Genomic DNA, 24226 nt, shown 5'->3' on the forward strand with positions numbered 1-24226 from the left:
ACTGGAAAGTACAGAAGGTGTTAAATACAGTGAGTTATATTTGGAAGTTAAAAAAAACACAAATCACATGTTCTAACATTTTTTAAAAAGAGCTGAATTAGTGCTCTTCCTTTTATACCAAATGCTACAGTGTATTTTTTCCTTTCTCCATGGAAATGGATTCAGTTTTAAATGCATGTATTACCTAAAGTGATATTTTTGATTTCTCTATTATTTATCCAGTACATTAATAGATTTTTGTAGGTAATAGTTCTGGATTATATAAACTACAAAGTTAATTTTTGCAATGATTGGTGGAGGCAAAATTGCTCAACTGTTTTATTTTGTAAAAGGTTTAAATCATTTAAAAATAGGAAATAATTGTTTAAATTCATTAAAATATAAGAAAATAAGCAGTAAGATGATCCCACTGCTTTTGTTCTACTTAAGATGAAGCACGCTTTTTTTAAAAGAACACCCCAAAATAAATATTTTACCATTATCTAAAAGACTACTTTTGCTGGATTTTATTTTTTAATCTATTTAACATGAGAACATAGTCAAAAGTCATTCCTTCCTTAGGGTTGAAATTTTCTTCAGGTTTTATAATAAGTACTAAGATTCTGTTTTTTATAATTTGGCCTGGTGTACCTTCCAATATGAGCATTTGTATGAGTTTTATTACAGCATTAAAAAATCTATGATATGTTTGGAATTAATTGGATTTTAAAAATCTCAGTTTCTAGAAATACTTTATAGTGACAGTTTTGTTTTTTAGTCTTCCAGATTGCTGATATTAATGCAAACAATATTAAGCTTATATCAGAAAAATATTTTCAAATAGACATATTTTTTACAAATGTGTTAGGCACTGGGAATAATACAAACATGATAAATAAAGCCTGTCCCTTGCCTGATTTCACAGTCAGGCTAGAACTGCCAGAAACAAGGCCAGTAAAATTAGAATACAGCTTGTGAATGTAGTGTAAAGAAAGGCCTTTGGAATACCAAAGAAAATTCTAGGGTCAGGGAAAGCTTTGAAGAGAAGATGATGTTTCAGCTATGTTTTGAAGAATGGGGAGGGCTTATCAGTGATAGAACATTCTAGATAGGTTTGGAAGCCTGAGAGCATGGTTATGGGAAATAACAAATTCGACATGATGTAGCTTGGACATGAGAATTTATGTGGTGGGGGTCAGGGGCAGGGCATTGCAAGAGAACGTTGGTAAGGGCCTGGTGCTGAGTGTGCATTTTATCATCTAGGTGATGAAGAGTCATTGAAGGAAGCTAAATAAAGGATTGACATGATCAGGTTGGTGTTTAGGACTAGTATGATAGATTGGTAAGCATGCATGTTACAAGCCTGCATATCAATTCAGGAAACTGTTATGATAATACTGGTGAGAAAGACGAGGTCTGAACTGACAAAGTAGAGAGAGGAGAGGAACAGAATGAAGAGGTGACGACCAGCTTTCATTTAGTGCTGGCTGTACCTGCCACTGCAGTGTTCTAACTTTCTTCCTTTGTCCTCAAACAGAAATTAAGGCAGTTCTGAGACAGGAATAATGATCTATTTATTGATCACCTTCCTGCATGTCCGGTCTTAATCTGGCTTATACATAACCGGTCATCTTTATAACAACTCTACAAGGTTGGTGGTATTATCATTGTTTTAGAAATGAGATTGGTGCTTACAGAAGGTCACTGTAGTGACCCAAGGACCCACAGCTACACAGTGGCATTAGTGGCTTTTGTACCTAGATCTTAGAACTCACCCTCTTTTCTCTTTGTCAGTAAGATGTGATGGACAGGCCAGGAAGGAGAGAATAGTGTTTCAAAATGATGACCAGGTATGTCATTTTGGGCCCCTGGTAAAGATGGTACTGTTAACCAGAGACAGAGTGGAAGAGGAAATACTGTACTGTAGGTAACACATTTGGTTCTGGACATACTGCATTTGGGGTTCTTTATTATTACTTTCATGAAATCTTAAAAATTTGGACCTGGAAAGAATCCCAAAGATAATCTTGGACAATATTTTTTAGTTTGAGCTTTCCAAAACAGCTAATCTTATTGGAGAATTAACATTTTGAAACCTATAAAGCCTATCTGTTCATCAGGTATTAAATGAGTAATAGGTTTGGGGATTGGATAGGTGGGGACAATCTTTTTGTAGGTCTGCCTGTTCTACTTTATTCTCATACTTACAGTCATCCCCTTTTATGAATCTACAGTTTTCACAGTAATGTGAAGTTAATGTGTCTGTTGTCACTCCCAATTTCCAATTAGGGAGATTGATGTGGAGAGATGGAACTTCCCCAGATTGTTCATACTAGAAAGGGAAGCACAAAGGGGATTGGGTTTTCGAGCCTTTAGCCCATTTCTTTCTATGCTGTTTGGCCTTTAATTCAAGATATTCAGAGCATTTTTTAAAAAGCCTTTGAGGGAAGTCGGTTCAGAGTGAGAAATTAGGAAGAGTGAGAAATTAGGAAAGAGAAAACTTGAATTTACTTTTAGTTTTGTGTTTTTAAGTGAAATGTTAAGGTGTTTATTGTAATTTAGTAGACATAACTTGAATTTAGAGTCTAAAGACTCTGGTTCTGTCTCTCCTTCTGGTGGCAGGTTGCCTTCTCTAAAGCTATTTTCTGATTTATAAAATGTGAATAATGAGAATATCTATGTCAGGATATCATGGGAGTTAAACAAGGCAGAGGCATAGTATTAAATATAAAACGTTATTTTGAATGCCAATGTCCAAAAAAATTGAAAATTATTCTATATGAATTAACTTAGAGAAATAAAAAAAATGTTAAGAAAGACTTTCAAGTTTTCTCCAACATCTATTTTAACTGCCCAGTAAAGACGTATCTTTTGGGTGTTTTTTTTTTCTTTTATAGAAAAATTAATTCATCCATCATTTGAGTGTGTGTATCTGTATGCCAGGGCAAATTAGACACAAGTCTTGTCCTCACAGATCTTCTTTCTACTCTTACAGGGGAGATAAGACACAACCATAACACAACGAAAGAAATCTGTCTGAGGACAGATAACATACTCTATTGGGTATGTGGAGGGGATGAACCTTTTTTCTCACTGGAGCAAATGGGGAACATGTTAGTGACAAACTGACTTTCATGGCTGGATTTTGAAATTTGGACATACTGTATGCATGGGAAGATGAGGGGCAAAGGCATATCACACCTGAGGAATAGCATACATGTACAAAAGTGGAAAGATTGAGATATGTTTGTAGAGCAGGGAATTGTTTGGCCTGGTGGGAATACATTCAGAAAGGTAGGTGATCAAGAAGGGCCTTTGAGACCTATGGGTGGTAGAGATTGAGTAAATTTTTAAGCAAGAGTGATAATGTGGGCAAAGCTGTACTCCCGAAAGCTGGCTATTGTTTGAAAAGGGAGCTATTGGATATAAGTCAAGCACTTACATCCCGAGTTCCTGAGTGGAGGCAGAAATAGAGAAGAAAATTCAAACAATGGTAGAATTGGGTGTAGAAAACCAATATGGTTCTGATTGTACTTCACTTAGGTGACTTTTTCATTAAGGAAGAATTCTGACTATTCATTCTCACATGTTAATAATAATCGTCTCTGGGAGAGTATCATATTTGTTTGAATCCAATGTATACAATACCTAAAATTATTTCCACTATATTAAGAAAATCAGTACTTTGGAATAAACAGGTGAAAATGAAAGTGTAGTTCAGCATACGTTTGAGTTTTACTGTGAGCCTCAGTCCAGGTTTTAGAAAGAAAGGCACGTAGACAGAATTCTGGCTTTAAATAGTTCACAGTGTGGCAAAAGAAACTCCATTAATTTCTTATGATTAATGGTAAATACAGTTTCTTTGGGCAGATTCACTCTAAATATCAAGTTCAAGGGGCTAATTACAGTATAAAAGGGTTTCTAGCTGTTGAAAAGGTTGGGAGCTACTGAATTAGGCTTCAGATCCTGTGGCATACCTGTTATACCTCAAAGCCTCAATTTTCAGCCCCTCCTTAGCCTTTCTTAACCAGGGTTGTGAGATAGTTAAGCTCTAAGGAAAATTATTTGAATAACTAACCTCGATTCTCCCAAGGACTGTATTTAGCTATTCTTTACCTACTGTGGATGTGTTAGGGCCAGATTCTCCTGGAAGGATGCTTCTCGTCTGTTCTCTTTCCTTGTCTTCCCTTTATGCTTCTGTTTTCTGATCCCTCATTCATATACAAGAACAACAACCTTGAAGTTCTGGGCTAGAACTGGGATCAGAAAATGACTATAGCTGTATCTTCTTTGCATCGATTAATGCTTGAAATTATATCTAATGATTCATAGTCCCTAAAAGGAAAGTTTGAGTGAATATTTGATATCAGCTAATCCTCTTAAAATTTGTAGACCTCAGGTGGGCTGGTTCTCTTCTCATTAGGGCCAGGCATGGTGACTTAAACCTGTAATCCCAGTGCCTTGGGAAGATCGCTTGAGGCCAGGAGTGTCAGACCAGCCTGGGCAACATAGTGAGATCCTGTCTTTGAATATATATGTATTATAAATTAGCTGGGCATGATGGTGTACACCTATGGTCCTAGCTTCTTGGGAGGATGAGGCAGGAGGATCACTTGAGCCTGGGAGTTTGAGGTTACAGTGAGCTATGATTGTGCCTACTGCACTGGGCCTGGGCTGCAGTGAGGCCCCATGTCTTTAAAAAAAAAAAAAAAAAAACAAGTTTATACATGTCCTAATCATTGGAGCATTAAGGCCTACATTACTATGAACTTGGTGGTTCTCCATGTTTTAATTTTCTCTTGGGCTAAACCCAGTATAAAATTGGGAGTCTTGAATTTAAAACTCTTATTCAGGGATTCAGAAAGTATGGTCCATGACAATTCTTGAAGGTCCCCTCCTGACCCTTTCAGGGGATCTTCTTCAGTATTCTTCAACCAGAACAGTATGCCACAGTATACTGAGTACAAAGGCAAATGAAATAATCCTACTGTTTGGATTATTATTTAATCTTTAGTATTAAATACCAAAGAGATTTGTAAAAATGTAAATCCATAGCATTCTAATCAACAGTTTTTTTGTCCTGAGAAATAGTTACTTTTCATTAAAATGTTATTTATTTTAAATGTAACTGCTTTTTCATTATTATTTTTAAACTGAATTCCTAAAAATTAGAACATGTAGTTTTATTATTTATACAGTAAATAATGATAGATACAATGTACATATACAAAAGCTCTTTAAGGTCTTTAATAATTGTTAGGAGTATAAGTAGATCCTAGGAACAAGACCTTTTAAAACTACTGTCATAACTTAGCAGGGATTGACTGAGAATGGAATTTCTATATTTATCTTTTCTAGACAGCCTAGCAAAGCAAAGAAATCTTAAAGATTGTCTATGCTTAGCTTTACCTGTAACAGAGAACTCTTTCTTCCTGTATTTTTCATCTTCTCTCCTCCCCCATGAAGACATCATGGAGGGCTGGCAAAAGTAGGATTTTGCAAGTCACAGAAGTAGCAAAAATTCTTCCTAATTTCTGGCATCATCTGTCAACGAAAGGGAAAATGTGGGTCTGATGACCTTTTTGGATGCTTAATATATAAAAATTGCCCAGCAATTAGCTTTGTAACCACCATCTATTTAATAGCAGTAACTGTTGCTGTTTCTAGCTCTGTCTCACTCAGTACATTTGTGATTTTTCATAATTATATGTGAATTACATATTCATATGTATAGATTTATAAATTGTTTATACTAAATTATAATAAATGCATTTTAATATATTCTATGACTTTTAAGTTCTTGTTCACTAACTGGGAAAGCTGCCTTAGCTTGATCATACCTGAAACCTCATTTTTCATGAGCACAGCTTTTAGTCTTATGTTGTGGAACTTAAGTTATCTTGTCCTGCTCCAAGGTGGGAATGATTAAATGGCTAAAAAGAGGCAGATACTATTTTTGTGATAAATAGGGGTTTCATGTCTTATAGAAAGTTATTTTAGCCTGGAGTCTGTTGTCAGACAGACACTATATTCTGTCTACCTTTCATTCCCTTTTCTCTGCGTCGTTTCTCAGGCAGTTAGGCACCTTGTAATCTGTTGTCTGATGCATGTCCGGCTAGTTACTTCAGTTCTTCCAGGCTAATTTTACAATAGCCTTGAACTTTATTCAGTGGTGCTACAATGACCTGAGGATGTCATCTGTGATTATTTGCATGCTTTCCTACATGAGGATAGTAATTTGCATGTAATTACTTTATCTTTATTCATGAATTTTTATCCTTTATTCCTCATAAATTGAAGAAGCATTTTACAGGATGTTAAACAGTCAAAAATTTTGATTACCTCTGTGTGGAACGTTTTCCTCTTAAAACAAGAATAGAGAGAGGCTTTAACAGTCTGTCTTGTTTTCCATTAATGATAAGAGATGAATTGCAGGGACCACTTTCACTCTGATGAGACCATTCACAACACATAGCAGCAGCCAAACCTCTTCCACAATTTTTGCAGCTTAATCCTGGCTGTGCTTTCATGCATCTGAAAGCATGATGGTGTCCTGTCATGTTGCCCATGTGCATCTTTTGGGGCATTGCCTCTGAATTAACAATGGGCATTCCTGGTTTCATAATCTAGGCAAGATAGAAAAATTCTAAGGAGTCTTTTGAAGATGATATTAAATAGCAGTATCTTTGAAGTCAGTTGGTATTTCATATAAGAATATTGTAAAAAAATTTGAAAAAAGTTAAAAAAATATTGTGACATTATTTAATTAATACATAAAAATTCTTAAAAGGTAGATGCTGTTATAATCTAAGAGAAGAAATGCTATAGTTAACTGAAGTTATTTGTACTCCTGTTAAGGTACTATAGTACATGATAGGAAAGAAACAAAAATGAATAATTCAAAATTGTTGTTCTTAATGGGGCATTAATTGTATAGAGAGGGTAAGTCATGGTCAAAGATATTTGCAAGGCAGCATAAGTACCATGAATAGTGCAGAATGGTAGTTAGGAAGCAAATATAGAATGCTAACTCATGTAAAGGTACCAAAAATAATTCGTATAAGGTAGACCTATTTCTGTGAGCTTTTGTAATTTCTGAAATGATTGACATGAGAAAACAAATGACTTCTGTTTTCTGGAAAAGTTCAAGAGTATTTGGCTATGACATTGTCATTCACGTAGGAAGAAACAGATTTTTAATTAAGGAGTATATTTTGCAAATACTGTTCTTCTCTTTGGTGTGGTAATATTGTAACAAAGAGAATTACTTTTTCTCATTCAGAAATAATCACTGATTTCCCATTGATTTAAAATTTTCCTCAACCCTTGAAATCACGTGCCCCACTTTGAAGACTGGATGAATGATATGGATGCCAAGGAAATGGGTCTCCAGTCTCTTCTGCAGATAACTTAGGGAATTGTCCTTATATTGCTAGAAAGATGGTAGATTGGGTTTTTGGATAACTATTTTAATGTGTACTGGATAACCCTGAATGGCTTCCTATCAGTCTTAGAATAAACTACGGGTTTTTTTTGTTTTTTTGTTTTGTTTTTTTTTTAAAGAGAGAATCTTTCTCTGTTGCCTAATCTGGAGTGCAGATCATAACTCACTGTAACCTCAAATTCCTGGGCTCAAAGGATCCTCCTGCCTCAGCCTCCTAAGTAGCTGAGTCTATAGGTGCATGCCACCACACCCAACTAATTTTTTAATCTTTTGTAGAGATGAGGCCTTACTGCGTTGCTCAGGCTGCTCTTGAACTCCTGGCCTCAACGTCTTGCCTCAATCTCCCATAGTGTTGGGATTACAGGCATGAGCCACCACTCCTGGCCATCTTTAATTCTATGTAGTAAATCCCATGTGAGACAAACCCAGTTTATTTAATTTTTATGTATTCAACAAAACTATGTTAATCGAATTTTACATATTTTTGAATTTCAAAAAGTAAATGTGGAGAGCTTTGTCATTTAAATATTAGCTGTCCTGTGTTGTTTTAGATAAAGGTTGCTTCTTGGTAAGCGGCTTCTTGAAATACCAGGAATATTGTGCGGAGAGAGAAGGGCAAGGGCAATAGGGTTCCCATGGAAAAGGAGAAAGCTGTCTTTGTTTAACTAGGCCAGTCCTGGTTTTTGATGAACCATCCTGAATGGATATGTATTGAGAGAGTCATGACCTAAAAAATGCCTTTGGGTTTGATTTCTCCTGGAAAGTAGTGTGATAGCAGAATAGCCACTGTATGTCTTCTCTTAGCCAGTTCTGATATTTGGAAAGGTTATTCAGGTCCTGGCTTTGCAGTCCTTCCAAACATTTGGAGTCATGTTGGCATTATTCATAGAGTCACTTCATTCTTTATGTCCAATTCTCTTGTTAGAAACTAGAGCTAGGCCAGGTGCAGTGGCTCACGCCTGAGGTCTCAGCACTTGAGAAAGCTAAGGTGAAAGGATCACTTGAGGCCAAGAGTTGAAGACCCGCTTGGGCAACATACTAAGGCCTTGTCTCTACGAAAAAATTTAAAAATTAGCTGGATGTGGTGATAGGCACCTATAGTTGCAGCTACTCAAGAGACTGAGGTGGGAGGGTCATTGAGCCTGGGAGTTTGAGGTTACAGTGAGTTATTATCTCACCACTGCACTCCAGCCTGGGCAATGGAAATGAGACCCTGTCACAAAACAGAAAAACAAACTGGAGCCTGTTAGAGCTCTGTATCCAACAAGAACCACTCTTGTTAACAGAACTGTAATTTCTATAGCATTTTGTTTTTCAAGTGAAAATAAATTTTTTTTTCCTGATCATAAAGTCATGTGCTATTTATAAAAATTTTAGCAGTACAGAAGAGCATGAAGAAGAAAATAAAAATACTGAAAATTTCACCAATCACTTTTAATACTTTTCAAAATGGAAAAAGCAGTAGGCATTGGGATATTTTAAAACTCTGTGTTATAAACAATTGTGAGATGAAGACCATATGCACAGCATGGCACTTGTTATTTTCCGTAACAGCTTTATTGAGCTTTACTTCACAGATCGGACGGTTTATCCATTTAAAGGGTACGATTCAGTGGTTTTAGTATATTCACAGGGTTGTGGAACCTTTGCCACAATTTTAGAACATTTTTAATCACACAAGAAAGAAACCCCCTACCCTTAAGTCATTGTTTCTTTACCTCCAATTCCTTTATACTTTCAGCATCTGGCAACTATTAATATAAACTGTCACTGAAGATTTGCCAGTTCTAGACATTTCATATAAATGGAATTATAAAATATGTGGGGTTTTTTTGTGTGTGACTGGCTTTCAATTAGTGTAATATTTTCAAGACTCGTACATCTTGTAGCGTTTATCGTGCATGGCATTTTGAAAAGCAAATCTTAGTTTAAAAGCATGTATTCATGTATCTAGGCATGGTTTCTAAGTTTTAGTAATTGGCTCTTATTTTAAAGTTGTGTGAGTGTGGTGTATAGTGAAAAGTAATGGCTAAATCTTAAGAGTTTTTAAAGCAAAGAGATTTAAAATCAAAACAAGCTTTCCTGAGATGCTTTCATTTTTTTTTTTAAATAAACATTTTAAAACTTGGTAAATTATGTAAAGGGGAACTGTGTAGCAATTTTCAGTGCCAAATTGAATGTAAACAGGGATGAATTCTTGACCAAATTGTGGAACTCCTGAGGTTTATTCTCTTGGTCCTCTGGCTCAGTTTTCTTGCCCAGAATTGCTCTGCCTCCACTGCCTTCATTTTTTCCCCACCCCTAAGTATGTTAGTTTGCAGTTATCAGAAACTTCATACCTTTTTAGTTCTCCTAATTCTTTTTTTCTCATATAAAAGTAGGAGAAAACAGTCATGGTCTTTGAAAGTCTTTTTAAAATACTTTTATAGAATAAAAAACCCCTTTCTTGTTTAAAGGAGATTCAGTTTTTTACATGTGAATAAGAGAGTAAAATTGTGTTTCCTTAAAATGATGTGAGATATCCTCTTATCTTGAATGTCCCCACCTTTACCTGTGGAATTGGGTGCCTTTATCATTTTCCCCCAAAACTTCAAGCTTTTAGGCTATTCCAGGTCTTTTTTCTCTCTGTTGCTCACTCCCATCCAGAGTGAAAGAAACCAAAACAAACTCTCTTTCTTTCATACTTCTAAAACTTTTCTCCTGAGTCTTTAGACCGATTCCTCCTATTTCCTAGGAAATTTGATATTACCTAATTTTATCTTTATGCTGCTCTCCTTTCAAATCTTTTGAAGTGACTAATCAGCAAAAAAGCATATACAATAAAACTCAAAGTAGGACGTGAGATTCCTAGTGAAGAAATAATTATTTTAGTTTTCTGAGGGCTAATAGTAGCTCTAATTGTTAACTGCCAGAAAGCTCTAGTTGGTATGAACAGAGGCATGCCAGTTGACCAAGAGAAAAATATTGAAGTAGAAGGCATATGCGTATGTCAAAAAGGCTCTGCAGAGGAAAGATGTTATAGCATATTGAGAGACCAGGTTACCTAGAGCACAGAGAGCAACAGAGGAGAAGTTGGATGAGAAACATAACAATTACATTATGGAGGGGCAAGCACTGGATTTTGGTATTTAAGAGCAATGGGCAGCAATTGAAGAGCTTTTACTAAGAGCCATGATTTGATCTGTTAATCATTAAAGTATCACTGGCGACTGTGGGGAAGGGACAGGTACCAAGATTGGAATGGGCAGCTTAGTTAGATGATGCTAATGTAATTGTCTAGGTTGGTGGTCTCTCAGTTTTTGAGCTTATCCCCTGATACATGTGTATTCATCATCTATATATATATATGCACTTTGGTGTTGACATGTTGAATACATTGTAAGACATTAAAAAACAATAAAAAGAGCACTGATTAAAGGGTCAACAAACACTCTAATAGAAGCTAATTGTTTTAGTTAAAGTAACATTCTACCAGCATGTGGCGATTTCTCTGAGCATATACTTAATAATGCCCTTAGTAACAAATGGTAGGAGGGCATTTAATGGGCAAGTCTTGATCTGTGTTCAGGAGGAGGAAGCAGAGCCGTGAACCTGAGTACACAGGTTACTCTTGCCTTTGGAGGCATTAGGATATGACAGGCCCCTCAACTTCTAGTTGCCTTTTGGAGTGTATTTAGCTAGAGGCAGGGCCATTCATTTCACAACTAAAAATAAACTGCTTACGAAACGTGGTGGACTAAGGAAGTTATTAAGACTATTGCCAGTGCAGCCGATTAATTTGTCAGCAAGTTATCAACTGTTAGCAGCCATTTTCACATTTGTTTAGAAGGGAATAAAATGCATTCGAGTCATAAATTGGGAGAGGATTACAAGAAATAAAGGATGGGAAAAAAACCCAGTCATACATAGCTTTGTCTTAAGGTTGCGTTTTAAAAAAAAAAAGAGAGAAGATGTTTATGACGATACATTTTCATGTATGGCTATATATGCACAATGTTTTATTTCCTGAGATATATAAAGGTTTTTTAAATCAAATTTTAAAACAAAATTTGAAATGACATTTTTGAAAATGTTTCAAAATGCCACCTTAAAAATGCATTGCTTTGAGTAAAATTTACTGTTTGTAATCCTCAGGCCTCCTAGCACAGTGCACTACAGTGCATTTTTTTAATGCAGCAACTGTACCACTGCAGTATCTGCTTTCCTTCTATTCTGGATACCTTTGAGCAAACATAAACACATTTGCTTTCACTCTGTCTCAAAAATGTATAGCATAGAACTTTGCAATCAAGAGAGAAATACCTGGGGGCATTATTGATGGTCGGAAGTGTGAACAGCACTAATTCAGATGCTGATGTTGTGCTTACTCACCCACTCAGCTGACCAGCCTTCCAGAGAATGCAGATCAGATTCAATTCATGCCAGTCTTTAAGCAAACATTATCTTACTTAATCCTAAGAAACAATGCTGAGATGGGTCATATCCCCATTACCAATTGCCTTGGGAACTAACTGCTAACAGGAGAGAGAAACCACTGGTTGTGAAAATCATGAATACAGAGTCTACTATAGTGTTTATATATAGTAATAAAATATAGTAATGCCAATCAAATCTAAACAGCCTGTCATTTTCCTCTACTTCTAACTTACCCAGTGTGTCTGCATTTCCCTGCTCATACGAAACACCTGATGGTAAAGTATGTTAAAGTCAGGGGTAAGCCTGAAGGATGGCTGTTTGACAACTGCATTTAGCGATCAAGGGACAGCTATGCAAATAATAATAATAATACATACATACATACATACATATGGCTAACTTAAAGAGAAATGTCCTTTCATAGGTAAAATGTAAGGTTTGTGTAACATCAGTGCTAGTGTTAAAAACGATGCTGAAAACATTGTATTACTGAATTTACTAAGCCTGGACAATAAGTGTTCTCTCCCTTACTCTGCTTTGCTCCCCTGACTGAATGAAGAGTTAATGGCATCAGTATTAAGCAGGAAGTTCTGTTAGGCCTATGCATATGACGGAATGAATAATTTAGTATCTTCAGGAAATGCAAACTGCAGTAGAATTTAAGCAACCTATCAGAATTTAGATCAATATTTTACATGATAGTATGAAGTTAAAGCCAGTGGAAAGAAGATGCTTAAAGATACCAGGTGCAAGAATGTTTTTAATAGTTGACACTGAGAAAGACTGGGAATTTTGGGTTGAAAATGTTTTGTCTTATGCAGCAATAATGGTTTACCTGCGTTCTGACAATTGTCAGATGACTTTTTGCCAACATGATTGGTAACGGGATGTGGCAGTTTCTTTGCTGTCAGAGAAGAGATAATTTCTCAGGTTATTCTTGTAAGTTTTTAAAATTGTCCTTATGGTTTTTCTTTTTAAATAAGGAATAAAGGAACTGAATGGTAAAACCTGAAAACTAGACATGTTTCTTTAATAAAGGTGTTATAGAAGTAGCCATTTGCAAACATCGGTAAGACAGATTTTTAGAAAACAGTTTAAACCTAAAATTATTGAAAATTTTCTAAATTGTTTATCTCCTATGGAATGATCTCATTAGCTTGGTAGACATTTTATATGTATGCCTGTGGTCTTTCTATGTCATTACTGTAAATAAATATTGTGCATGCAGCTTTAATAATCATAGATTGGGTGGTTGGAAATACTTAGCAAAGGTGACATTTATCAATCTTATTTTGTTTGCAAATATCTACTGTATGTAATATTTTCAAAGCAAGACTCAATTGGATTATGTTAAATCTAATTTCTAGAAATAAAAAATTCTCTTATATAAGACATTACCATTTTTAGATTTGTGTTATTTAAATATAAATTGGTTTGTTTCTGATTTTTCTTAAACTTTTAGTTAGCATGAGTTGTATATTTTAAATAATACAGTCTCAGGGGAGATCTAAAACACTGTCTTGTTTGCCTTTCTGTGGTCTTTCTTAAGCCCGAGTACATTTTAACCACTGATTGTTTCTTGATTAACACCAATGGAAAGAGAAAATCTTTCCCATGATGAAAAGAATTTCTTTAGGATTTTACAGAAAATTATTGATGTAAAGTTTTGGATGTCACTAAAGTAATAGCTAAAAAAAAATTTACTTTTGTTTTTCTCATCCCAGTTTTGACTGTCACCTTGATTTCAGATAAGCCCTTCCCCTTTTCTTAGATCATCACCTTCTCCTTGAGTTTTTTCTCCTAAAAAAATTACTTTATTGACACTTAAGCTAAAATTTAATGTAAATAGCCTAAATAAATGGCTGTTTGATCTGACCACACAATTTTAATAAGACATTTTGCCAATATGCACATATATTGAAAAAAAAATAGTAAAATGTGGATTGGTAGTAAGTAGCTGATTTTTAGCAAACCAAAGATATTCTTATTTTGTATCAATGAATATAAAACTCTTCATTGCAGTGGCCCATTTATAATGGCTTTGGTCTTTTTTTCAACTAGTAGGAATGAGTTAATCTTAAGCACTTCCCCTAAATTTTTTTTCAGGTTCAGTTCTCCTAAATGAGAGGATAGATCTTGTGAAATTAACGCTAATGGCCATAGATCTTGACTTCCTCTACCTTATCTTCATTGACTTTTAAAAAATATAACTAAAATGCTGGTTGCACTCTTTAACCGTATAATTAGGATATAACTAAGTTGTAAGTGCATCATTTGATCTATGGCTGCTTATAGGATTTTTCCACAAAAAAAGATTGCATAATTTTTTTTAAGAGCCTGTGTTAAAGAGGATGCGTTTTATTGAATTACAGAGCTTCCAGGATGAGGATCTAGATAGGACGTATGTATAAATACATTTTGAACATTTCAAACCACCTTTTAGTTTATGTGAAGTTCTTCAGATGGCCCCGTTGTCCTTCAAAGCTTCTAACACCAAGGTGTCTGTTGCAGCCCAGAGCAAAGTTACTGCTACCCAGGACAGCACTAATTTGCGATGTATTTTCTGTGGTAAGCAACATTATGTTTACATTACTTTTTCAAGCTGTGGTACATGCTACTTGCGCATTTCCATAACTTTTGTTTTCTTAGGTCATAGTCTGGTTTGTGATATTTGGGATATATAGCAAGCTATTGTTTTTATGTTGTGATATTTGTTGTGGTTCATGTAGGTGATTTGGTCAGCTTTGAGTTGGCTTGTTAGTGAGGATTTAGTTAGAATTAGGATCTTAAAACTAATCTTGTCCACCTCTTCCAACACAAATGCGAGGGGTTTTTGTTTGTTTGTACATTTTTTGTTTTTAATTATTTTGTTTGGGAGCAAATTTTTGATTTAGAATTTAAGGAAAAAATTTACGTCCATCTTAATATGATTTGAGGAATGTAAATGTACCTTATTCAAAGGGAACTTTTGCTTGAATTAATTTTAGGTGTGCATGTTGTGAGACCAGTGTAAGCCAATACTTGCTGTAATAGGTTGATTTCTGATTGACAGCCTCCTTTATTCAGTAGGTTAGATATCTGTGGCTTAAGAGTGAATTTAGGCTTATTGAGTGTTTTCTTTCACTCTCACTCTCATACACACGTGTGCACATGTATGTATTGTTTGCATGGACAAACCAGGTATGTCACTTAGCCACCCCAAATTAGGGATAATCAGATACATACCTAAGGATACGTATCTATCTGTCTTTACAGATAGATATCTTGTCTAAATTCTTATTTCCATTTGTTTCTGAAACTTTTGTTTTAAAAACCCAAGTTTCAAAGAGTGACTTTTAATTACTTGAGCTTTGAAAAGAAACCTCACATTTACCTTTTTGACTCATGTGTACCTTGCTAGCCAGATTATTTTATGAGAGAAAGTTATTAAATGATATACAGTATTGCTTCAATTTTACATAAAGTGTTAACGCTCTGTGTACGTACTTTATGTGACTCAGAATTTTTAATGTTACTCCTCAATACTAATGATACTGTTTCTTTACCTATGAAGATAATTATTTCAAAATATATGTATTTTCTGGTTTAAGCAAAGAAGTACGTGTTGCAAATTTCTTTTTAAAAAAAGGAAAGAAAAGGCTAATGTATTTGTTAGTCACTTAAAGTTTGTGTTTGGAATTGTTTCAGGGGACACAGTTATAGCAATGAGCCTAATGTGTGGCTATTCATAAACCCCTCCTCCCCCTCCCAGATCCCACAATTAAACACTGCAGATTAAATATGTAATCAGTAACTTTTTTTCCCCGCATTTTTCTGCCTCCTCCTGGGGGTTCTTCCCGGCTAGCTTTGAACTAGCCGTGAGTGATTGTTGATGTTTGTGTTATTAGGACTCTTCTTTAGCTCATTTTGAAAACCCACCCAATGTTGTATACCTTTCTACTTAATATGTTGAGGTCCATACATAGAATAATGGATACTTTACCCAATTGCAGAGAAAAATGTTGATTTGACCTAAGTGAAGGTGAATGTTTAAAGCTGTAAAATAACATGTTAAAAAACAGATTCCCCCATTAACTATTACCTTTAATTGTGTGCAAACAATATAATTACAACGTTACTAAGTTTAAACTTGATTGTATTGTGTATATAATAACACTTATTTGTCTTTTAGTCCTGTGTTTTTAAATAGTCTGTGGCTAATTGTGAAAATAGATTTGTGAAAATTAAAATGTGACATTAAGTGAAATGCGCTTTAACCAAACTTAATATTGAAGGCAAGATGGAAATGCAATTCCTATTTTAGAGAGTCTCCTGATCCGATTTTCATCATTTATAGGATATTATATCAGTGACACTGCCACATTTCTCTGTTACAAACAGTAACTCACAAACTTTGCTATATACCTTCTTCTTGTAGCCAGGACAAATTAAGATCAGCCATTATCTTTGGCTGTGAGAGAAAGAACAAACTCTCAAACAGCTGCTGTTCTTTATGATAACACAGAAGGAGCAAAGCAGGTTCACTAGTTTCTTAACCTTGGTTGTTCTTCCCTCTTTTTCCCTCCCCAAAGGGCTGTTAACCACCACATGATGCTCATAAAATATTGTCATTAGCCCACTGAAATGGTTGACAGTACCTATTTTGCATTTTATGAGAATACAAATACTTGCTTGGGAATGTGACCTGTGTGAAGTAATATTTATATTCCAGAACATACAGTGGCAGCTGACAGACTTGCCTGCTTCATGTCATGTGGGGTGTCTTTGGTATTACTTACCAATTTTATAGCCCATTAGAATGTTTGACAAAAAGGAAAACTGTAATTGTGTACCTGAAGTTTCTATTTACCTGGAACTTTTAATGTTTGTAGTAGGTTTGTATTAATTTTTAAATGCACATAAATTTCAATGTGCTAGTCACTGCAACCTGACAATTTGAAGAAGAAACAAACAGAACAACCCTGAAGTTTCTATTTACCTGGAACTTTTAATATTTGTAGTATGTTTGTATTAATTTTTAAATGCACATAAATTTCAATGTGCTAGTTACTGCAACCTGACAATTTGAAGAAGAAACAAACAGAACAACCAGATTAAATATAGATATGAAAAAATAACAAGGGGAGTGATTCCGTGCACATGCACAAACCCCTCCCATTTAAAGGATGTCTGGAAAGACCAGAAGCCCATTATCATCACAAAGAACCATGTAGAAATGAACTGTTAAGAACTGTTTTAGAATCAAAATTCTCCCCATTTTAAAAGGATCTTCCTTGAAGCTTTTCTTCTCAGCTGCAAGAATAAACTGTAGAAATTATTTTTGTAATTATGATAACAGCCACAAAATACTACCTACATTTAAAAAAATCTCCTTTCTAAACGGATTTGCTTAGTAAGCTTTTTTAAAAAATTTCAAAGCAGGTTCTATAAATTGCTAATTTTTTTTCTTTTTTGTGTTAGGTTTTTTTTAAAAAAAAACTTAAATAGGATTGAGTTGACATATTTTTTAAATTTATATATTTGAATTAAAACCTTTAACCATTAATATTACCTTTGATATGTAACACCTGTCCTAGGTGTGAATAGTACAATTGCATTCATCTTTGAGGTAGTTGCCAAGTCTAACCTACTGATTGACATTCAGCTGTTTTATTATTTAAGCAGCCTGAGGCTTTCAATTTAAATATTCAAGTAAACATTGTTTTAAAAAATAGTTAAACCATAATGGTCTTGTGAGTTGCCCATGCTAAATGCCCACATTTAGTACTTTGGATAAACACAACTTTGGACATATAAAATACATTCCCCAAATATTTCATGCTACCTCAGATTTATCCCCCCACTTTGTATGTCCCCAGAAGAGAGGTCTTTTCCCTATAAAGTATTAAACATTAGTGTATAGCCTAATAGGACAAAGTATTTGGTTTTTTTTTACATCATTATTTTAATTTCTGTTTTTACATCATTATTTTAATTTCTCAAGGAAAGAATTCTATTCTGTTTACTAGACACCAATCATGTATTTTCATTTATACAAACATTTACATGTGTATTTAATTTCAAAAGTTTTTGTTTTTTTGTTATTAATTACATGGGATTATTTTTTATATTTCGTTTATTTGGTTCTCAAAATAGCAGACTCTTAGGAAATCAAATGAAATATATCATTGCACTTGTCATCAGTTTGTCTCTAGAGGATAAATTAAATGATTAATCTAAAAACATTTGTAAAGAGGTGAGGAAAAAGGTTAGTAGGTAAGGTCAGATCAAATTCTGTTTTTCCACACTTGGGATACACAAGTACTATATTACATCCTAATAAATTTTTACTTCCAGTTGTGAAATCTACTCCACTAGTATAAAATACTTTGCACGATTAGCCCATAGATTACAATAATTTACTTTAATACACCGAAGCATTTATTTAGTGACTTTTAAATACTAGTTGTCTGCAAATATTTCAAAATAATCTGTTAGGAGCATTTGCTGGTACACTAGAACTCACAAATATATATAGTATGTCATTACTCATATATTCTTCTCCAAGAGTGGAAGATAACTACTGTTTCTTTACTTTCATGTTTACTGGATTAGACTTTAAGATTGTTCTACTTTAACCCTAGGAATTATATATTAGGTCCAGTATTTATCTCTTTTTGTGACAGATTTAATTTTTATATCCAATGACATTAAGATATCCCATAAGTCAGTGGCATTCTATGTAAGATGCAAAAAACAGATCCGCATTGTACATGGTATGTGGGAATGGATGGTCATTAGTGTCTCATGACAGAACCATGTTGTATGAATGCAAGTTTTTCTTCTTACCCTAAATGAAAACTAAAAATTACCTGTTACATTAAAAATTCAGTTCAGTAGGTTCATTACTATGTGGAAGTTTAGCAAATGTTTTTTCACCAGTGATGGAAATGCTAGGCCATTAGACAAAAATGGCAGCTTAAATTGGGCAAATTTGATAAATGCTTTAGCATACTTCAGTCTAGTAATAAGGTTCTCATGCTCTCTCTCTCTCCTGTTTTTCATTTCCAGTGTTCTATTTAGGTGAGTTTTTGAATTCTGATTTCTCATTTAAGTTCTCCCTCTCCACTTCATGAATAATTACCCCAAAGAGAATGTCTCATTGTCTTAGAAAATGTCAAGCTTAGGTGCCTATTCAGATGCTCATCAAACACTTGTTTTACTCAAGCTCTTCATATATAAATGTTTATTTTTCCTTATTGTTGATGTTTTCCATTTGTTTCAAGTAAGCCTTCTGGAGATGACAACAGTATTATGTTGCAATCTTTCATTTGCTCTGTGTTATATAAAGCTTATATTTTATTTTGCTAGACAAAAAGAAGACACGTTTGTAAATATGTGATGGTTTTATGTTATTCTCATGATTTTATCTCCTCTATCCAGCCAGATATGAAAATAATGTTTATCTGTAATATTTTCTCCCTCTGTAGGGCCAACATTGCCTAGACAAAACTCACAACTACCTGCCCAAGTTCAGAATGGCCCATCCCAAGAAGAAATGGAAATTCAAAGAAGGTAAATTTGCAAGTTATTTCTTTTACTTTTTCTTTATGCTGCAGAAGACAAAACTGAAAAATGTTTAAAGTAGATTATGTCTTTGTCAGCTGTTTAAGAGTCACGGCTTTTATCCTCACATTAGTAAGTTTTGGAACTATCATTAATAAGTTACCAGATACTTGTTAGGCTGGATGTGAGATGTTATAAAATTTCATACCTGTTTTTTTTTGTAAAAATTATATTCATGGTAGGTTTAAAATATTGTAAATACACTTAACAATTCAAAATATTTTTATGGTTCAAGAAGTCTTATTTTGGTAATTATAAAGTGATATGTGACTACTATGGTTTTTACATGACGAATTTAACTAAAACGTTGGAACAATGTGGACTGATTCTATAACACATTGATCTGTAAATATTACTGTAGGGTTTAGTAGTAGAATATAAAATTATTCTCTATTGGGCAGCATTCTTCCATGACTGGGAGTTCTCTGAAAGTGGTCAGAGAAAGTAGGCTGACAGGCTAACCTTTGGAATACCAGCATGCGGAGTGGGCAGGCCTCAGAACCGCTCAATTGCTGAGCTACTTAAAGTTCCACCGGAAGCCCCAGCTCATCTGAGGCAGCATATTCAGTTTCTTGAGAGAACAGTCTTCTGTGGTGAATGCCATTCCATCCATTGAGCTGGTTTTGGGGAGGACAGGGGAGGAGCTGGTACAGCTGTTCTTCAGACAGTGTATGTACTTATTAATCAGCTTGATTATTGTGGCACTGCTCATTCCCATTCTCTCTATCTGCTGACCTCAAGTTAGATCCTTCCCAGGTTCCTCTTCGCATGTTTGCTTTGACCATCTTCAGGATGTGTTCTGGGTTGTGGATGCCTCCGTTGCTCCATTTGTTTATGTCACAGGCATTGTTTATTCTAAGTGCTTAAGTTATATTGGAATGGGTGGGGAGAGTGGAGGGAACAAAAAGCCTTAAACTCATCAGACAATAAACGTGACATAGGGTAGAAGATGATAAGTGCTATGGGGAAAAAAATGGAACAGAGTAAAGAGGATTATATGTTTTGGAGGGGTAGAAGGAAGTGCTGGTTGTAATTTTATTTTATTTTATTTTTCCCTTCATTACTTATGAGTCTCACTACTTGTGAGTTTAAATAGATTGATCAGGGTAGATCATATTGAGATAAAAAGAAGGAATTACCAAGCAGATATCTGTGCAAGTGCATTCCATTAAGAGGTCTTAAGGAAAGATGGTGTGTGTGTGTACAAGGGCAAACAAGGAGGCCGTGGAGGCTGGAGTAGTAGAAGAGAGTATTGGGAGATGAGGTCAAAGGTAATGGAGGTCAGATCATGCAGGGCCTTATAGGCTGCTGTGAAGAATTTAACCTTTATTCTGAGAGAAATGAGAACCATTGTACAGTTTCGAACATAGGCACGATCTGACTTAAAATTTTAATAGAATCAGTCAGGCTGCTCTGTTGAGCCTAGACTATTGAGAGATGATTGGAGGCAGGTGCAGGGTTGGACAGCAGCTCAGCAAGAACCCCAGTTAAGAGGCTATTGCAGTGAACTAGGCAGGTGATAATGGTGGCTTCCACCAGGTCATAGAAGTGGGTGGTGAGAAGTCAGATCCTTATATGTCTTAGTGGATTGTATGGTGGGGTGTGAGGGAAGAAGAGGGGTTGAGGTTTTTTTAGGCTAAGGTAGTGGGAGGGATAGAGTTGCCATTAACAGTTGGGAAAGACTTCGTAGAGCAGGTCTTGTTAAGGGATGTCAGAGATGAATTTTGAGGATGTTAGGCTAGGATTTTTACTGGAGATCTAAGTAGAGATGTTGAATACTAGTCTCTAGGAGATTAGGGAAGAATTCTAAACATACAACTCTTTTCTCTCCTTTCTGTCTGCCAGAAATCTGATGATAAATTTGCCCTACCAGTGACTGCCACTTCATTTTTTTACTTGGCCATGGTTTATTTATATGTATTTTAATGATGTTTCTAGAATTTTAGTAGAATTTTGAGGAAGATTACAGGACTGCTTAATCTAACAACCTGAATAAGAGTCCAAGACACTACTGTCTTGCCATCTCCCTGCTCAGCATTCCTATGGCCACCTCTCCTAATGTCCAGTTTATTTCTTTGGCCTGGCATTTAGAAACTCACCCGTGTTTCTGTTTCGCCACTCATGACTGTCTCTGTGTATACCATACTCATCTTTCCCTCTGTGTTGTGTGTGGCATTTACCTCTTCTGACATGTCCTTCTCATATCCTTTCTACATTGTCATTTTCTGTAGATGCTTGTCCAGGCACACTAATGTTCTTCTTTTCTGAATTCCTGTAACTTAATCACACGGTGTTTTGTATTTCCTTCCTGAATATTTATTTTACATTTGAGTATTACCTCCACAGTGAACATTATGGGCTGTTTTGAGATTAGAAACCTCAATAAAATTTCTAATAAAAAGTCAAGAAGTTTCTGGTACTGAATTAATTTGTCTGCAGGTTTTGGGGTATATGACAAAAATATATGTTTGACCTTTAATATAGTGATTTTCTTCACTTTTGCCTAATTTTTTCCCTACTCTAAACCCGTGGTTTGTAGGAGGAATTACTGATGTTTAGCTGGTAAATGGCCTTTCAGAGACTTCCCAGGTGCTAGGGAAGGCATTACCTAGGAAGATTGTTGAGTTGATTAAGATAACACACTTTTTTTGCTGCCTAGGATTTTCTTTGTTTTTTTGGGAGTTGGTGGGAGGTTCATGGAGGAGGTGCTTTTTGAGCTGTGCCTGAAGAAGTAATAAAGTAGGAGTTTCCAGTCATAGAAGGGAAAAGCATTCCAGGAAGAAAGAGTAGGCGTATAAAGGCAAGGAGATGCAAACACACGTGCAGTGTGAGTACGCTGCTTCTTTTCCCCTCCAGGACCGATGGTGCAGTTAGATGAGGTTGTATCCACCTTGTAAGGGCCTTATATACACTGTGCTAAGAAATTGCTTTTTAAAACTCTTTTCCTGAATTTGTCATATACTAAAAAGAGGCATCTTGCTTTTTATCACTTTCGTAAATTTCAAATTATGAGAAAGATATTTGTCATTTTTCTTTGACATATATCCCATACAATCTGTTTTTGTCTATGGTTAAACCATACTTGGAAAAAGATGCTACAAAACTTTAAAATATCTAAATATTTATATAGACACTTAGTACTGGTTTTCACTTTCTCTCAGCCGACAGTAGTGCAGGCTGGATCTGGTTCTGTAGGCTAGCAAACAGTGGGAAAGGATGTATAGTGTGAAGGTTGCTTCCCAGTAGAAGTTATATTTCTAAAATTTATTTCATGTGATTATTTATAGAAAAATCATTTTTTAAAACTTGATTTAATCTTCAGAAGCACAATAAAATACCTTCAGACCAACTTTGTATTTCATAAGCTGAGTGAAATTGTCCTGTTAACTTTGGCTGTTTATCTGGCCTTCTTCTACACTATTACTGGAACATGTAATGAGAAACATATCAATTTGCATTATAAATTCACAGCTGTGAGGATGTGGGTAAGGTGCCAAATGAAAAGAGGGATTAGGTGAAAGTTGGCCAACTTGGTTTCTTTCCCTTGCTCAGCTCCTAGACACTGGCAGCCAGACGTGTAGAGCCCAGAAGGAAACTAAGATTCCTCTTTGGGAAAATTGCCATGGTCAAAAGAAGACAGAGGTGTTGATGCTCAAGGTCCTTGCCAGTGAAGCTCATTTACTTAAGGGCCTCTGATCAACTTTGGTGCCACTACTTATAAATATGAACAGAAAGCCAAGGATCATCAAACCTTTGAGAACAACTTCTATAAAAGAAAGACCAAAACAAAGAGTTTAAATTGGATGACATATACTGCAATAGCTTTAGAGAACTAAGAGAATATATTTCATTGATGAAATAAAAATTGGAAGTTATTTTAAAGGGATCATTCAGAGAACAAGGAAGTAAACTTGGAAACTTTTTTTTTTAACTACCTTAATTTTTTTTTTTTTTTTTTTAAGAAATAGGGCCGGGTGCAGTGGCTCATGCCTGTAATCCCAGCACTTTGGGAGGCCAAGGCAGTCAGATCATATGCAGTCAGCCTGGAGTTCAAGACCAGCCTGGCCAACATGGTGAAACCGTCTATACTAAAAATACAAAAATTAGCCAGGCATGGTGGTGTACATCTGTAGTTCCAGCTACTTGAGAGGCTGAGGAAGAAGAATTGCTTGAACCCGGGAGGCGTAGGTTGCAGTGAGCTAAGATCAGGCCATTGTAGTCCTGCCTGGGTGACAGCGTGAGATTCCATCTCAAAAAAAGAAATGGAGGACTCCATGTTAGGGTCCCTTTCCACGAACACTCACTTGTGGAAGCTGGGGGACAAAAAAGAAACAGAAGTTTTGAGAACTAAGGTTGAGGGATTTATTCTCTGAAAGTAGTCATAAAACAAAGAGGTGGCATATGAGAAAGAATGTATAGTAAGAAGTTCAGATTAGAAGGTCCAGCCTCCAAATAATAGAGGAGTTCTGGGGGAATGGAGAGGAGAACAAAAACATGAAGAAATTAAATCTGCAAATTAATAAAAAAATTTACTGGAACTGATTGACTTGATCATCTAGATCAAAGGTCTGCAAACATTTTCTGTGAAGGGTGAGATAGTAAACATTTTAGCCTTTGTGGCCCATCTGTGTCATTTGCTAGACCCTTCCTTTGTAGCTTGTCATAGACAAAATGGAAATAAATGGGGGTAGCCAGATTTGGCCCTAGGGCTGTATACAGTTTGCTAGCTTCTTGTCTAGTTTAGAAAATCTCGCCAAGTGTCCAGCCCACCAAGTGGGAAAA

General features: G+C 35.4%; 1 protein-coding gene across 41 annotated transcripts in view; it reads left to right on the forward strand.

Annotated features, from left to right (window-relative positions):
- The window catches only part of ENAH (ENAH actin regulator), a 160329-nt gene that overhangs the window by 101443 nt on the left and 34660 nt on the right, over positions 1 to 24226 (forward strand). For 23 of the 41 annotated variants that reach the window (XM_078356739.1, XM_078356750.1, XM_078356755.1 and 20 more), the window contains one exon: positions 19309 to 19393. In XM_078356739.1, the coding sequence (XP_078212865.1) occupies positions 19309 to 19393 (85 nt within the window). Of the gene's footprint in view, positions 1 to 14350; positions 14408 to 19308; positions 19394 to 24226 lie in introns of all 41 variants that reach the window. The other 18 variants (XM_078356729.1, XM_078356742.1, XM_078356727.1 and 15 more) reach the window with 1 other exon arrangement.

Source organism: Callithrix jacchus, chromosome 19 (assembly GCF_049354715.1).
Source record: "Callithrix jacchus isolate 240 chromosome 19, calJac240_pri, whole genome shotgun sequence".
Lineage (NCBI taxonomy): Eukaryota > Metazoa > Chordata > Mammalia > Primates > Cebidae > Callithrix > Callithrix jacchus.